The sequence below is a fragment of the Apis cerana genome, linkage group LG5 (assembly GCF_029169275.1).
Source record: "Apis cerana isolate GH-2021 linkage group LG5, AcerK_1.0, whole genome shotgun sequence".
Classification (NCBI taxonomy): Eukaryota; Metazoa; Arthropoda; class Insecta; order Hymenoptera; family Apidae; genus Apis; species Apis cerana.
In genome coordinates, this window is record NC_083856.1 from 12,985,496 (window position 1) to 13,003,253 (window position 17,758).

Consider the following 17,758-nt stretch of genomic DNA (forward strand, 5'->3'; position numbering starts at 1 on the left):
ATGTATCTATTAAATTATCCTTTTATTCCTTTATGCTTTTTTATATAAATTAAAAAAATCAAATCGTCATTTGTCTAAATTATTAATAAAATTGTAAAGAATAATTATTTTTTACAATACTTATTATATGTTCCATGAATATATTTCTATAAAAAAATTCAAAGATTTCAGGAGAATTCAAAAGATTTAAAAGTCAAGTTTTATAATTTTCTTTAAATTATAATTTTTTTTTAAATATTTGAAGAAAAGAGAATATAATACGATTTAATATCTTTTAAGTTAAATTCATCTTCATTTTTGGCTGGTAGTATATATTATAAGTAACGCATATTTTTAAATTATTAATATATTAATATATACGACGTATTCTTTTCATTTCTTACATACTATCTCTTCTTTTGCTCTTCCATTCATACTTTGTTCCTATTCGCTAATAATCAGTAAACTGGAATCAGGTTTCAAGTGATATAAAATTAATAACATATGCACAATTTTAAAAAACTGTCCTTTATAAATGTCACTCGTAATAATTGCAAAACACATTTTGATCGATATTATAACATATTATAACAAATTTTATATATGTGATGGACTTTTACAGATCCATTAAGTACCAGCATTTATATTTCTTCAAAAATCCTTATATTATTACATATCTTTTTAAAATTATCCTTTTAATACTCTATCTTTGAAAAATATTTCTTTTTTTCTTTCTTAAATTTTTATATTTGTTTTATATTGTTATATTTTTTATATTTTTAATGTTAGTTTTGCAATATATATATATATATAATTTTATATATACATATATAAATTTGCAACGTATTGATATATATTTGAGAAATTCATTTATATAATAAAATTCATTTATGCAATTAAATATTCAAAATCTAAAGAAAAAAAAGAGAAAAACTTAAAAATCTAAGAAAACCAACTAAATTCGCGAGAAAAAAAAAGCTTGATCGCCAGGATCAATAGATCGAAGACTTCTATCACCTAAGCTAACAACAATTTATTTTGTATAATCTTTATTTTCGGATATATATATAAAGTACTTACATTATGTTATATTTCCACAGATATTTTAAGATATGTTCATCTTTTTAATCGCTAAATCGTTTTTCGAATAAATTATTACGAATTTTCAACAATTATTAATTAGTTCTTAGGAATGGTTAACACTATATTATTACTTAAAAACTATTACAACTATTCGATAAAACGAAAGGAGCACTAAAAGGAACTCGTCTAATATATATATATATCAAATATTCACAATTTGGAAAATCATTTTAAAAGCTGATACTTAATGGGTCAATCACGAATTAAGACACTAAAACGAAGCTGACACATTTTATTCTCGTATAAATTCTTTTTTTTCATCCTATTTACACAATCCTCGATGGTTTCGTTTGAATTTTTCGAAACAGAAAAAAGTATACCAACGAAGGGACCATTTCACCACATCGGATAAATGAACGATCGCCATATTCAATTTTTCGAATATAAATCGATAATCGCATATGTCCTATCTCGATATTACAATCGTGTGAGATCTCGCCTTATAAGGACGGTATACAATTTTTTGGACGGTGTGTGGTTGTTCTCCAGTCAAGGTGGTCAGGATTTATAATATGAAGAATATATTTATGGCTTTGTAAATAAGAGAAGTATTACAAATAGTATTATGATAAAATTGATTCTTGATTTTAATATTCTGTATACCGAGTATCTCGTAATAAGGGATATTCTATAAAAATTTCACACGGTTGATCGATTCGACTTTCTCTCTCTCTCTTTCTCTCTCTCTTGTTTATGATCGTCGACAAAACGAAACATGGTTCATGCATAGGATATATATTAATCCTATCGGGCAAATCAACCAACTCTGGCACAATGGCAAGATATTAAATCCAAATTTATTCCATTTTGAAATATAATCTAGCCATCGAATCGCGAGGATTAAAATGATCTATCGAGAAACACGAATATCATACATATCATAAGTTGTAGGATTTTATTATTCATTTGCTCATTCCAGTCTTTTATTTGATTTTATCGTATAATTTTGAAAAACGTGGAACAGAAATGAATTTTTCTATTCCAAAAGACTGCAAAAAAAAAATTATATTCTCTTGATACACGAGTTGCCGGTCGAAAATTATCGACCGATAAATACTTATTATTTTATCATTTTCCTTATCCGATTAACCGATCACTAAATTGTCTTGGTTAAAATTGTCCCAACGATCAGATTAATTGACATACATTTTAAAATTTAACACAATGTTTTCGTAATCTCACCTATTATTTCGATCAGTTTTCAAAAAACTTTCAAAAAATTCAAAAAATATTCCAACTAAAGATTGGACCTTCTCTTTATATTTTTTTTTTTCTAACAATCATATAATTTGTAATTTGTAATAAAATTGGCAGGTGGGCACAACTAGTGAATCACGATAAAATTGGTAGTTATAATTATTTTACAATTGTATTAATCCGGAAGCCCTTGAAAGCTGTAATAACATTTCATCAAAGTTAAAAGTTTATATGAACAATATAATTACAACAATCTCTTCGTTTCCTACTATCTATGACGCTAATTGAGCCTAGAAGATCGTTTCGATCCTTCCAACTATCGTTTATTTTTATTATTATTATTATTATTATTATTATTATTATTTTTGTTTCTCACTTATATACGTTTAATCGAACTTGGTCCATTGAATGTCAAATCCTTTCGTCTATTGCTTTCTTATGATATACGCGTTCTTACAATCGGTACAACATATATATGTATTTTACCATTCGAGATTTCCAGAATTCGTAATTTTCGTATTTCATGATAAACGATATTACATTAACAAATGTGATATTTTATATTTTAATAATTCAACTTGAGAAAGTGAGAGTTTATTTACTTATTTGGTTTCTCTTATTTGGAATTTGATACCTTCACAGGTCAACTTTGTGTATTTTCGTTGGTAATTTGATACCTTGACAAAAACTCGTTAAAGCTTCGCGCATATCTTGCCTTTGTGTGCCTTACACAGTAAGCTTTCGAAATTCAATGTTCAAATTAATTCGATTCGGGGTCAATTTCCTCGCGTTTTATTCTTAAAATTAAATCTGGAAAATCTCGAACAATAATAACATTAAATACATCCAATATGTAACAATTATTCATGTGTTAATATAAACTTCTCTCCAAAGGTATCGTCTCCAAAATCATGTCATCTCTGTTCTCGAAGGTATACCTCGAAAAAAAAAAAAATAACGCTTCACTCTCGATTATTATTACCAGAAAAAAAAATCGAGATTCAATCCTGAGATGCAAATGTGTCAGTTTGTGCCTAAAGGAGGAGTGTCGAATTTATCGAAACAACAAGTCGGAGGAAGGAATGCGCATTGCATAGGAAAAAGAAAAAGAAGAAAAAAGAGGCAAAAGAATAGGATTGCGACTGCGAGAAATATTTTCTGGAAGACGTGTAACTAAAAAGTGTGAATGAACGGAAAATCCGTTACTTTTGAACGCTTGGGTGAAAAGTACACGACAAAAAGAAACGCACATTATTAAAAAAAAAAAAAATCTGATAGCACAAGAGAGAACATCAAACGGAAATAGATAAATCGTCTAGATCAAATAGGAAATACAAGTGGAATACAAAGAATATATATTCATCCAAATCTCTCCGTGGTTTCATTTTTTTTTCATTCTCCAAATTTTGTCTATTCCCAAGTTTCAAATTCCATTTAAAATTCGAATGAATGATGAACGTTTAAGATAGAATTTGTTTTAAAATAGTCATTCACGGAAAGATAATAGACACGGGAGACGGGGAGGGGGGCACATCAGTTTTTACTACGCTGTCTTTGTTCTTTGAAATGAAAACAAGTTTCAGAGAGTTCCAGCCTCGCCGCATTTGCTTCTATAGTATGTGTGTATGTATATATGTATATATGTATGTGTGTGTCACGTTGTCACGTACAGGATATTCTTACGTTACGAGAAGAAAATTTAAGATGCAATTCTAAAATAAATACAAAAGTACGCAGAAAAGTATGCATTGTATAACTTATTTTTCAATTTACGAGCCATTTAATTAATTATACTAGATGAGACAAAGAGAAACATTGAGTTGTTTATAACATGGAAAATAAGAATATTCTTGCATACTAACTTTTGTACTTGTTTCAGTCTTTAAAATCATCCCTTAAATATTCTCCCCTCTTTTTATTTGAATATAAAGCCTGTGTATAAAGAAAAAAAAAATATATATATATATATATATAATAAGAAAGGAAGAAACTATTCCATTTTGTATTCATTAGCACACATAGCAATTACAGGGAAGTGTATGTGTACAATAAGAGGGGAAAGGATAATAAGTGGAGGATAATAAGTTAATTCTACAGTCTGTCCAAAAAAAGCAAGTCAAGTTATTCAAGATCATACTCCAAAATACAAATTATCATCACTTTTTCTTTCTTATATTTTCATATTTACACAATTTTTTAACATTCTAAAAATAGTAGTAGAAACAATATATTTCACTCATTTTTCCTTCATTTTACATCGTTCAATAATCTTTTACGTTAATCAGACTTTCTCTATTGTCATAAAATACAATATAAAAATTAGAGAAAGCCCGTTAGATTTGGAAATTAAGAAACGATGGAAACGATGGACATTGATGACCTTGAATGACTAATATCAGACGGACCATCATTATCTAAATATCTAAAAAAAAAAAAAGTGAAGTACAACAGGTGTCGCAATATAAATGTGAAATTAAAAAAAAGAAAGAAAAAAAAGAAGATCAACGACGTACGAAGTCAAAACAAAGACGCGACCGTAAAATGCCTTGATTCGTATGCAAATTTTCTTAATTTGTATTAAAAAAAAAAAACGCATAAATAATGTCAATACATATTCTCGTGATATGAGAGCAGAAAAAAAAATCATTTTTTTTTTTTATCTTATTTCTCTTCCTTTCTCAAAAATCTCATCACCTGAGAGTTTCCTTTAAGGTTCCTGAGTTTTATCTTTAGCGTTAAATCTAGTAATACTTCATTGTGTAAAGTCATGTATAGAAAAAACGAATGAAGAAGTCTTAATAATTATTGCTTTTCAATATATTCTATTTATAAATCATCACGAACCTCAAAGGAGTAATGTCCTAAATTCATTTATAGTTAATTGTTACATCATCCCATAAGTAATTCTAAGAAGTGTATGTAAAAAGGTATAAATGATAAATCATGCCAACAAAATAGTGATATCGTCCTTTTCTTCTAAAATAAGTAAACTCTGTTGAAATTTTGTTAAGAAAAGAAATAATAACTCTCTTGTTGAATTATAATTTTTGCTATTTTCTTTCTACTTCAAAAAAAAAAAAATAAGAGAATCCATTATGATAGAATAGAAATCATTATCAATCTCAAATCCTTGTTATTTCTATTTTACAAAATAGAAATATAAAAATAATATATACATAAAATCAAAACAATAGTGTGTCCTTTTGCTTTAAATATTATTGCATAAAAAAAAAAAAGAAATCATATTACTTCTGAGATGACGTATCTCTTATCACATACACATTATCACCTACTTTAGAATACAACTCTGTTCCTTACAAATGTAATGTAAAGTTCACCAATAAATTTAATATTCATTTCACTTTGATTATGCGCGATTGGAAATTATTTTATCATTAAATTTCTAAAAAAAAAAAAGAAAATTTTTTTTATAAATATATAATATGCTAACTTGAATAAATATGAATAAAATAATAATAACTTTGTGTGAGTAAAAGTAACGATTAAAAAAAAAATGCAAAAAAACAAAGCAAAGACGAAGAAATGATAAAATTCATAAGATTATGTCTCGTGTTAAATGTACTTATATTAAAAAAAAAATTAGATGAAGTTTAAAAAAAAAGAAAAAGTTTGAAATGGAAGAGCGTCGTTGATTTATTGCTCGGCCTATACTTAAAAGAAAAAAAAATGTCTAAAAATAAAAATAATAGCGCAAAAAAAAAAAAAAGAAAAAAAGTAGGAAAAAGATTTACATACTATACAACTATCGATTAATGTCATTGGCGAAAAAAAAATAAAAATAAAAAAAAATAAAAAGCCTTAATGCATTACAATTTCGAGTTTTTACGCGATAGAAGATATGACTCGAAGGATTTAGGAATGAGCGATCGCTTGTCTTCAAATAAAAATCGAAATTGAAATTATAATACAGGGTACATGGATTGTACACAAAAGAAAATTTGTTGGATAATTTTTACACGAAGATTATTATACTTAGGCCGAGTATCGTCATAGAGAAATAAAAAATTGGACAAGTAATACGTTATAATCGATGAAATAAAATCTTTGAACAGATTCATTTAGATAATTTTTCATTAAATTAATTTAATTAAAAATGGTAGTCGAGGTATGTTAAAAATGAAAATGCATGAAAGAAGGGAATGGATAAGAAGCGTATCTCCGTTGCTTCGAAGAAAAACAATTATTACAATATGCGTTGTTGTATATTTAAAATTAAAACTTCAATTTCTTCAATAATATTATCTTTTTCTAATTAATTTTAAAAAATGAAAGAGAAATTTCTATTTTTTTTTTCTGATCTCGAATAGTCGATTGATAATTTCAACGATTTTTTTTTAGAGAAAATTCATTTCGTTGATTAAAAAAAAAAAGTTTCCGTAACAAATGTTGCAAAATTCAGTTAACAAGCAATAAGCTTAGAATTGAGATTTTATCTCGTGGAAACTATTTAAAAGCTGAAACTGTTGCATTAATTAAATACACGAAATAAAATGAATAAGTAAAAAAAGAAAGAAAGAAATATGTTACAACGGAATAAGATCAATTGAAAGTACAATTGAAAAATAAAAAGAAATAAAAATAAAAATAAAAAAAAAGAGAGCTATCGTTACTCGAAAGCGGAAGCGCAAAGCGTGTTAAAGATCGCCCATCCCTGAATCAGAATATTGTCCTGGTTAAAGAATTCGGCATCACGAATTTAAAATATCTAACTATCTAAGATAAGGACGTCGCTTGGTGGTGTCTCGTTTGCGAACAAAACGAATATTTGGCAACAAAACGGGAGACACACCGGGGCACCAAAAACATCCTATTCGACGATAGCACGGTAGAACATCGTTTTTTCTCTCCATTAAATTACCCATTAATTGTCCGATTCTCTTTATAATCCTTTAGTCAATAAAATCATCGACACTACTATAATTAATCATTGGTATATACCGATTCCATTATGCCTTTCACACTGTACAATTCTTTTTTCTTTTCTTTTTTTTTTTTTTTATAATGAAATTTTTCAATACGCTTTTCAACATCATCAATATTCTCATGTAAACGCGTAAAGAGCCTTAACATTAATTATACACGCCAACGGTCTACTTATTACCGATTAAACGAAATTTCCTAAAGTTTCTATCTAAACTATTATTAAGTTTAATTGCACGAATTCATACGAAATATTGCAGAGTTTAAAAATAAATATTTATTTTTCGTATATAATCTCTCAATATATTGATATGAAATTTTAAATAAATATCTCGATATAAACATCACGGTTCGAAACATGGCTCAACATCGAACATCAATAATCCAGACCAAAGTGTCGTCGACGATGAATTCCTCCAACGATGTTCTACACGGCTATACCTCTGTCTCTCTAATCGCATGTGTATACACGTTACGTGATAGATGCATAGAATACATATTATTTACACACGTACCGGCAGGGTATGATCGCTAATCAATTACCGACCGGTTCTTGGAGACGAAACTTCGTTTTCTATTTTTTTTTTCTTTTCCATTTTTCTTTTTTTTTTTGTATATATGTGTGTGTGTGTGTGTATGTTTTTTGTTTTGTTTTTCCCCCTTTTAAGTGCACGTCGCGGCTCGATAATACCCAATAATAACAATAACAGATCGCGGATAGTGTAATCGGCGTTAAGTAAGAAACGTTGCACAGATCAATACGGATTAGTATACCGCGTATATCGTATTATGTCGCGTTGACTAGGTTCGAGAGGTTCCCTTCTTCACCACGTAACCTTTGGCTTGTTCCTCTTGAACGCAAACAGAATTTTGCGGGATCGTTTTTTCGGATCGTCGTTGTCCATGGTGGAATTCGAATCGGTCGACAACGTTTCGGCATCGTCGACCGTTGAAGTCGGTTGTCCCTCCCTCGATCCCCCCTTCCTACTATTCGAACATGATTGGCCGCTCGCGGAATTGATGCTCGTTACGCTCGAGGCTGGGACCGTGCATGGATTCGGACCAATTCTTTGCTGCCCTCCTCGATCCTGGTTAGACGAGTCCAACGAATTCTCCGAGTAGGATGTCTTGGAGAGGAATGATGAGGTAGTTTTGTCTTCGACAGAGAGGAGCATGTTCGTGTCCTGGCTGTAAGAACGAACAATGCCGGATTTCTCTTTGCTGGACGATCTGATAGGCTCGTCCGGCACATCGCCGACCGTGAAATGTACCACGTTGCTCTCCGGCGGTGTCTCTTTTCCTGTCTCGCTGCTCGACGAGTCTGGTGGGACCGACGACTCTTTCCACGTCAAGTTGTCCACAGTACCTGTTGATAGGGAAGATAAAAAAATCTTAATTATATCATCATTTTAATTTGTAATCAGTGTTTTTAAAGTCAAGTAGTTTCTCCTCGTTTCAGAATTTATTCGTTTCAACGATCGAACGATTTAAAAATTTATATTCGAATCGTTGAATAAATTAATTAAAAAAGTTTTGTAAAAATATCTGTGTATCGATTAAATTCATTGATTGAATTTAAGAATTGGATTAATATAAGTGCGAAAATTAAATGTTTGAAGAGTTGAAAATTTAAATAAATTAATCTGGTTAATTATTTTAGTAGAATAGGAGTGAGAGAAAGTTATTTCGAGAAGTTAGAAAAGAGTGTTAATTCCCAAGGAATATTGATTCAGCAACAACTTTATCCATATTATCAGGTATCTACATTAAAGAATATTTTTAATCAAGTTATTCAAATAACCTAATGTTAGATATTTTCGATTTCAGAATAAAAAACGGTATCAAAGGTCAAATTTCATGCAGAATTCACGAGTGAATTCGTGAAGAGGAAAAAGAGAAACGAAACAACAGAATAGATAATATTTTTTTCTTTTTTTTTTTTATATTCCACAATATCGATATAGTATAAATTTTTTATCTCATAGCAATACTTTTTTTATTCTTTCAACAAACATATATATATATATATATATATATATGTGTGTTAATATTCGTAATAATAATATTCGTAAATCTTATTTTAAAAAACGCAAATAATATGAAAATTGATGATAATATAACGATAGTAGAATTCACAAAATCTACTTCGAAGAAAAAAATTCTTCCGCGTCATATGGATTCTAAGAGAACTTACTGCATGCGATTTAGAATATATATTATCATAGAGCGCAGTTTGGTCCCTTGTTTTGATGAAAAAAAACGCGAGAAATAGCCGATAAAACTTTTTTTTTTCTTACGGATAATCAAACATTTTCATTGATTTGGTAAAAATTTCTTTCCATATACCATATACTCTGCCGCTAATTTTAAAAATAGTAACGAAATAATTACAAAGGATACAAGATTATACAGAGAAAAATATTTTTAATATTTTCTTTTTTGTTTATTTCAACTAGAAGAGAGAAAAAAAAATATGTCTTTATATTTTTTTGTTCGGAGAAAATCTTTTTTTAATAACCCGCAGATAACCTTTAGACTCTTGGTTATTTTAACAACAGTATTTGTAAATCTCATTGGTACATTTCTGGCGCGCTTCATCAAATATACGTTTATATCGACTCCATGCCAGACACTTAACGTGTGCTTAACGTTATGACAATAAATAGTTTCTAGTTTCTTTTCTCATTTTATTTTTAATATCGGTTCAATAATGCAATAAGGAAACTTCATTGCATAACGAAGTTAAATATGGTGTTAAAAGACGATTTAATATTTTAAAATATAGATTTTTATATATGTATATATATATATATATATATACACGTGTGTGTGTCATAAAGTCATTCGTTAAGTCTCTAACGCAAAGATGGTAGCCGGTATAGAAGTAGCTTAAAACTTACAAAAAATTTTTATCAAGGATTAACATATTATCAATCTTAATACGATTAAGTTTAGTTTCCAAGATAAAAATTGCGGTAATATGTAATTTTAATTCAAATCGTTTTTAAAAAAAACATGTGTACGTACATATATGTTTAATAAATTCACAACATATGTGCATTTAATTATTTAATTAACAATTAAATAAATAAGATCGAGATAAAAATTTAATGAAGCAAAAAAAAAAAAAAATTTGCAGAAACAGAAAATTTAATTCTATTTCAAGATTGCAAAAAAAAAAAAGGAAATTAAAATTAAAATTACATATTAAAGTGATGATCGTATTGATTGATTGATTGATTGATATCGTATTGAAATATTTTTCTTGATTTGAATATCGTGTACAAACAAATCTCATGTATAGCTTCGTATAGTTGCTCTCTCTCTCTCTCTAATTGCTTTTGATTTATTAACTACGATCATATAAATCGTACGCATAATAAAACGTTTGAATGGGGGAACATAATAACGTTGTGTTGTGATTTATCAGACAATGTATCACGAATTGTCCATTCTTCTTATGTGGACTACACGTGCGTCTATACGTGTATATGCATATACGTTGTACATACAATTCATTGGTAGTTAATATGCTCGTATATTAATATATATAATAATGTATATGGAAGAAAATGAAGAGCCGTTTCCATTGCCACTCGATTCGCGATTTGGATTTAAGAAAGCGTTTTCAGAGAACGTATTCATATTATCGCATTTTATATAGGGTATGCAAGTATTATGGAACAAAATTTTCGATCGTATACATAATCTACGCATCTAATTTTAATTGGCTCTAATCTTAAACGTGACGTGGATCTCCCCAGGAAATAGAATTTCTTTCTTGGCATCATTTATCGTTTAATAAAATCCTAGGAATTAGAAAATATTGCAGACAAACGACTTCACCTAATGATCTAAAGGTATAATCAAAGATTTCAAGGTTTTTTAAAGTTCTCTCTATTTCCTAGAACAATATTTCCATAGCAAGAAGCTATATCTTATAATTCTTATTTCATTATAAACGTAGAGAAAATTGAAATTTTTCGATCGTTTAATAACTCATAATAATTCTTCAAAAAAAAAAAAAAAAAAAAAAAAGAATTAATTATTCGTTCATCGGAAAAAGATTGGAAATAATAATAATATTTTGCGCATATTAATTGTATAGAATAAAAAATAAACTCGAAAATGTTAAAAAATGGTATCTTTTTTAAATTTAAAAAAAAAAAATTAATAGAAATGAGAAATAACATCTCATGGGGGATCTTTAATGGGAACTATAATCTTGAACAAATAAAATCTTTTATTGTTAAATTAAGTCAGTAACATCCCATAAGGCGAAAGATAATCGCGATAAACAGAATTATTACGTGGAAGAAAATATCTAAGTAAATTACACCTCCAGTGATGTAAACACACGATCGTCCAATTAAGATTGGATGCTGCGTCTTTAATTCGAACCTATTAATACGAAAGTATGTTGTGCAATAACATTTGTTACGAATTTGGCAAAATTGGAAACGTGCTCTTGGTAAAAACGAGAAAAACGCGATTTCTAAAACGAGATAAAAAAAACTAGCGAAATAATTAGTATAGATAAAAATTATAATCGTCCCTGCGATTTCATGTTTTTATCTAATTAAATACAATATACAAGTGATGATCGAGCATGAAAACTTATTAAATATGTAATAATTAAATAATTATCGCGTTTGGCATCTTAATCGCTTTATTCGACATATTGCATATTGAAAACGAACGAACTTGAAAGCTTATTATAACTTAATCACGATGCTCTGAATAATCAGCAAATAATCAAAGTCGTGATCGAGACGAGAATTCATCTAATAATAACAGCGAATTACGCAGATTAATAATTGATAGATATTCTGAATTTTATTAAGGAAAAAAAAACAACGTTAAAGATAGATACGCCGATAATATATGTTTGAAATTTTCTTTTCTTTGAAAAGATTCAAAGCAAAATAATATTTCTTTTCATTGATTATTTAAATTTTGTTTGTAGGTTAAATTTTCGTATCATTTTTTCACTCATAAATACACGTATTCCTTATTGAGAAAAAAGAAAATTGAAAATTTTTGTTTTTATAAGAATAACACAAATATTATTTGTAAAAATGATATTTATAAAAATTTATCTTTTTTTATCACCACCAAATCAGGGCTTCGTTCGTTCGTTTGATACATTATGAAAATTTTAATATAAAAATATGTCATGTTCTTTCTTCAAACATCTATCATCATATAATTTCTTATTTTATAATTTATACGAATAGGTAGTTGTAAAAAACAACTCAATATCTATAATTATATAACGATTATACATTGCTTCAGTTATATTTGTATATATAAATGTATGTATTAAAGTTAACATGAATCAAAAGGTTTGCCATTATTTAAAACTTGACAAATCTTGAGTAGGAAAAGGGAACATTTTTAATTCAAATCTTCCTTTTTCCTGCACACAAATCCTGATTAGATTTCACTAAAAGATGTGATGATGCTCTTTCAAATTTATTATTATGTCAAAGAAAAAGCTTTATAAGCAGCTATTTGACATAATGAACTCTCAATTATAAAGATTTTATTCGTGTCACACATTACTTTAATGTAATATATATTAATAAATATTCATATATTACATATATCAATATGTAATTATTTGACAAATAATAATAATAATAATAACAATCTCTTAATAACTATAATTTTCTTAAATTTTAAATAAGTGTCCGTACAATGTACAAGATAAATAATATACATAAAAATATATTAAAAAATTTTAATTATGTAGCTTCATTAATCTTTTTTTGGACCACTAAGTATAGTTTCTTCCATCCCTAGAAGCAAATGATAATATAACATAAACAAATAATAATCTAAGAAAAGTATCAAAAAATTTTTGTATTTTCATCATAAAAACAACTCGAGTTGTTAATACAATTATTCAAACATATAAAAAGTATTTATACTTCCATTTTAAGTCATAAATAAATTTTATAAAACTAGAATTAGTTTGGAAAAAAGGCACAAAAAATTGTGTAAGCAATATTGAATAATTTGAGTAAATTTAAAAAAAAAAACAAAACAACGAATCAACAACATTTACAGCGTAATTTATGCAATAATTTATATAACAGACACAAAACAAGAACATAATCAAACTTAACAATACAAAAATGTTTTAAAATATATATATAATAAATATATATTTTATGTATACATATAAAACATCAACATTTTTTGAGCAAATTATAATGTAAATTTCAATTTTCTTACTAAAAATTTTATTTTTTAAAAATATATTTTTTTTTATATATTTTTGCATTCCTTAAATATATTTTTTTTTCTTTATATAAAATATTAAAATCTTCGTAATGTGTGACATTAACCAGCCGCATTTTACGATTCGTCAAAATTATTTTATTTTTTTATAAAAAAAAAAATTTTAAGGCATCACGTGAATTTTTTTAGTGAAAATTTGATTTCAAAATTTTCATTAAGAAATTTTTATAAATTACTTTACAAATTTACAAATTTAATAAAAATCGATTTAAAATTTATAAAGTAATTAAAAAACACTAATAAAAATTTAGAATTCAATTCGAATAAGAGTACATATGACAATTTATTTTTTCGAAAACATACGTACGTTGTAAAACTAGAGTTACTAATTAAGAAACATTAATGTCAATTGAAAAAATCCAAATTATTATTATTAGAAGGACAAACGAGTTAGTAAATTATTAATTTCGAAGACAATGTCCATATCAAATATACATATGTATATATATTAAAAGAAAAGAGAAAGGGAAAAAAAGAAAGACACAAAAAGAAAAACAGAAAGTGAAAAATATTTAGATATGGTAAATGTCATTGTATCAAAGTTACAATATGTACAATATTGAGCATTGTTATTATCAATCTAAATGCTCATGGAAGTCCATTTCCAGCTTACCTGCGGCACCACATGTTGAAGGTGAATACACTGAGCTTGCTTCGTCGTCTAAGTCATCTTGACTACTGAGTCGACCTATAAACATCAATTTATACAATAAATGATTATAGATATTTATATTATTTGTTGTTAAAAATTTATTGAAATTGTATAAGAATTAAAATAATAAATTAAATCAAAATTGTTATATAAATATTGACAATATTGCATTTGTATTAATGTTAATAACAATTATATCAAAATATAAAAATCATTTGTGAATTACAAAATATTTCAGACATCTAAATAAATAAATATATATATTAATTAAAAATTTTGATTTTATAAATATATATATATGTATATACCTCTGAGTCCAAGACCTCGCCCATTGGGTGTCCCCCTATATAAAACAGTTTCTAAATAGCTTAGACCATTATTATTGATTATATTAAAGCCACATAAGAGCTCAATTTGTTTCCAACGATGTACTCTTTCTTGTAATTCTGCGGTAACTTCGTTTAATGCAGTTCTTGCTTCCACTATACTTTTGTCAACTTCATCAATCGATTTTCCATGGGTTGAAACAAATGCTCCTACTAAACTTGATCGTTTTTTTCGTAATTTTTCACACTAGCAAAGATTTAATAAAATTAATATACGTTATACATTTTTAATATATAAGAATATTTTACTTAATTAAAAAAAATGCATTACTTACTGCTTCTCGCGCTTGTTGCAACTGTTTTTCGGCACTTATTTTTTTCTTCGTATATGCCTTATTTTCAATTTCATGAGTTAATTGTAGCCAATGTTGCAATCCAGGAGGAGGAGACCAACATCTGTCTTCAAGTTCACCCTCTGCACGTTGCAATTCAACTTTTAACATCTGTCGAGTAAAAATTAATTACATCTTGAAAAAAATATTTAATATAAAATATAAGAATATAGAGAAAAATATTTACTTCAATTTCTGCTTTTAATTGAGAAACTTCAAGATCCGAATAAGAAGCATGTAATCCTACACTTTCATCTTGTAAACGTTTTTCTAAATTCTGTTTCTCAGTAGTTACACTTTCTTGTTCCATTCGTGCTCTTTCTAATTCTTTCTGTAAAAAATCATAAATTATAATATTAAATATAAAACTATCAAATATTGGTAAAATCGAAAGAAAAATAAAATAACATACTTGCAAGTCTTCCAATGCTAATTCTGCTTTATGTAAACTTTCCATATCTTTCATCATTCTGTGAAGATGTTTCTGTGAATTTTTCTTCTGCTGATATGCATACCAGCAACCAATAAGTGCGCCAAATAATAACGTTATTAATATCAAATCTTTCACACTATGTCCAGTATCTAAAACAAAATATTAAATAATTAGTTAAAGAATCTATTAATGAAAGATATTTTAATAATTATTTACCCTTTGGCGGTCCAAAAAGAACTACATCCATAGCTTTTAAGGCAATTTTTTGTTTATGAATGGGATCCTTGATGCCTAATACATTAGTCAAATAATGCATATTGTTCACAGCTAACCTGAAAAAATCAGGATATATTTTTATATAAAAAATTTTGTATAATATGAAAATGATGTATTATTTTATAAAAAGTCACCTTGGAAGTGTAGCACCAGTTACACGGTGTTGTATAAAAGTAGGAACATATTGTGGAAGATCTACATTAGAAGATAACCATTCTGATGTTTGTTCTATAGTCCAATTATGAACCTGTAAAAGAAAAAAATATATATATAAAAATGATAAAATATCAAAAGAATTTAAAATATTAAAAGAGCATATTAGATAATACCTCTGATCTTAACCAGGCTTCCCAAAGTTCTCGAACACTAATATGCATATCATCATTATGATGAAAAGCCCTTTGTCTTCTTTCATATCCAGCTTCATATTGTAATTCTTCTCTTAAAAACTAAAAAGATTTATTTTTTATAAAAAAATTTTTTTTTAATTACATTAAATAAATTATAAATTTATTTACATCATCTGACTCCGATAGGTCCACATTTCCATTGGCATCATCATCTAGTTGACTATGGAGTGACTTGATAGCTTCCAAACCTAGTCGATCATGAGAAGCCATTGTTGTAAGACAAGCTAGGTCATCGTTACAAGTATCAGAACCTGTAATAAATTAAACAGCCTACGTTTGATTGTATGTGTTTATGATTATATGTAATTTGTTATACAGGTGCCATTTTTTATAGGATTATGCTTGTACCTGTTAAACATGTTTAAGAAGCTTTTCATCCAATTATTAATACAAAAATTGTGAAAAAGTCTTGTTAATAAACACTAAATAAATCTGCTAATAATATTATTATTAAATGAAAATTAAATTATTTTTAAAAAAAAATGATTAGATCATTTATGAAATTTATCTTTTTTAATATGAATTTTTATCATAAACACATTTTTATCTATTTTGTAACCAATAATAATAGCAAATTAAAAGAAAACTTTAAATTTTTTTTTTAAGCTTCGTGAATATTTTCACACAAAATGATAATGCAAATCAAACCCAACTTCTTTTTACAAATTAAATACATGCTCCATAAAAAATTTATATATACATGTAAAAAATTTAAATACAAAATTAAAAAAACAAATAAAAAGATTAATTAATAAATACAATAATATAAATTAAATAATACTATACTAAATAATACTATATTAATTAAATAATAATATAAATTAAATAATACTTTCAGACAACGATCAAAACATTGATAAAAAGAGGAGAAAATTTACCAGCTTCGTGAGCCACAGCTTGTGCCAGTCCATCTGTGAGTGTGGCGGAGAATGCTGTGACTTTGGAATGTGAACTTCCAGTGGAGCCAGATTGAAAGTTCGAACTCGCATCAAGGGCCCCGCCGCTAGCATCTACTGTGTTGCAACACCAATACAAGAAATGCAATCCGAACAGTACAATCACATTAGTAATCACGGATGATCGCATTTTAAGGTTAGTTACACCTTGTCACTGACACCTCGCGCCCCCCTTGCGCAGTTGCTACAAGTCAAATAAAACCGAATACTCTTGGCCCGTTGTCACCTTTGACGTAGACCCGCAATAGTGAATATATCCAAGGTTACAATTATCAAAACCGGGATGGCAATGCAATTTGACGAGTGCATAACACGCGTGATCGATTATGATATTAGCAGCTCTGTAACCGAGTAACACACCATCGTTATTAACCCCATCAAGGCGTCGGTCAATGTCCGAGATCTCTTTTTAAAATAAATCGATTGATTTATTAATTAAGTACACTCCGCTCTTCTGCTGTGTGTCGAGTTTTCCTATCAAGGCCACCGTCCATGAACAACATTGTGAAAAATCATTAATTTAGATCGGAAACAACAATATATTTTTCTATATGTAAAAAACAAAAAATTCAATTGGCCCCTTGTATGGTTATTCGCATGATTTTATTGGTTTAGCGTTGCAGTTGCACAGTAAACTATTACTAGCGCCAGTGTAGCGCGAAAATTATTTGTAAAATGTCTTCTTGCTGAGTGAAGTAATGATATGATACAACTGTTTGATATTTTGGAAAGAATTTTACAAATATG

The 17,758-nt window shown here is 27.5% G+C and overlaps 1 protein-coding gene across 4 annotated transcripts; it reads right to left on the minus strand.

The window, feature by feature from the left end:
• Nucleotides 1-1,011: 1,011 nt before the first annotated feature.
• On the minus strand, nt 1,012-17,141 carry LOC107998849 (stromal interaction molecule homolog). 4 transcript variants are annotated; one of them, XM_017058374.3, is made up of 11 exons: nt 16,934-17,141; nt 16,164-16,243; nt 15,975-16,094; nt 15,780-15,892; nt 15,586-15,701; nt 15,349-15,518; nt 15,124-15,267; nt 14,880-15,047; nt 14,527-14,791; nt 14,180-14,254; nt 1,012-8,626 (listed from the first exon to the last, which is right to left on the minus strand). In XM_017058374.3, exons 1-11 carry the CDS (start codon nt 17,139-17,141, stop codon nt 8,085-8,087), a joined length of 2,001 nt encoding a protein of 666 aa, XP_016913863.1. In that variant the 3' UTR covers nt 1,012-8,084. The 4 variants fall into 4 exon arrangements, with proteins under 4 accessions (XP_016913863.1, XP_016913855.1, XP_061931454.1 ...); XM_017058366.3 differs by having other exon boundaries at nt 16,164-16,306; XM_062075470.1 differs by having other exon boundaries at nt 16,164-16,325; nt 16,934-17,074.
• Between the last annotated feature and the right edge of the window lie 617 nt (nt 17,142-17,758).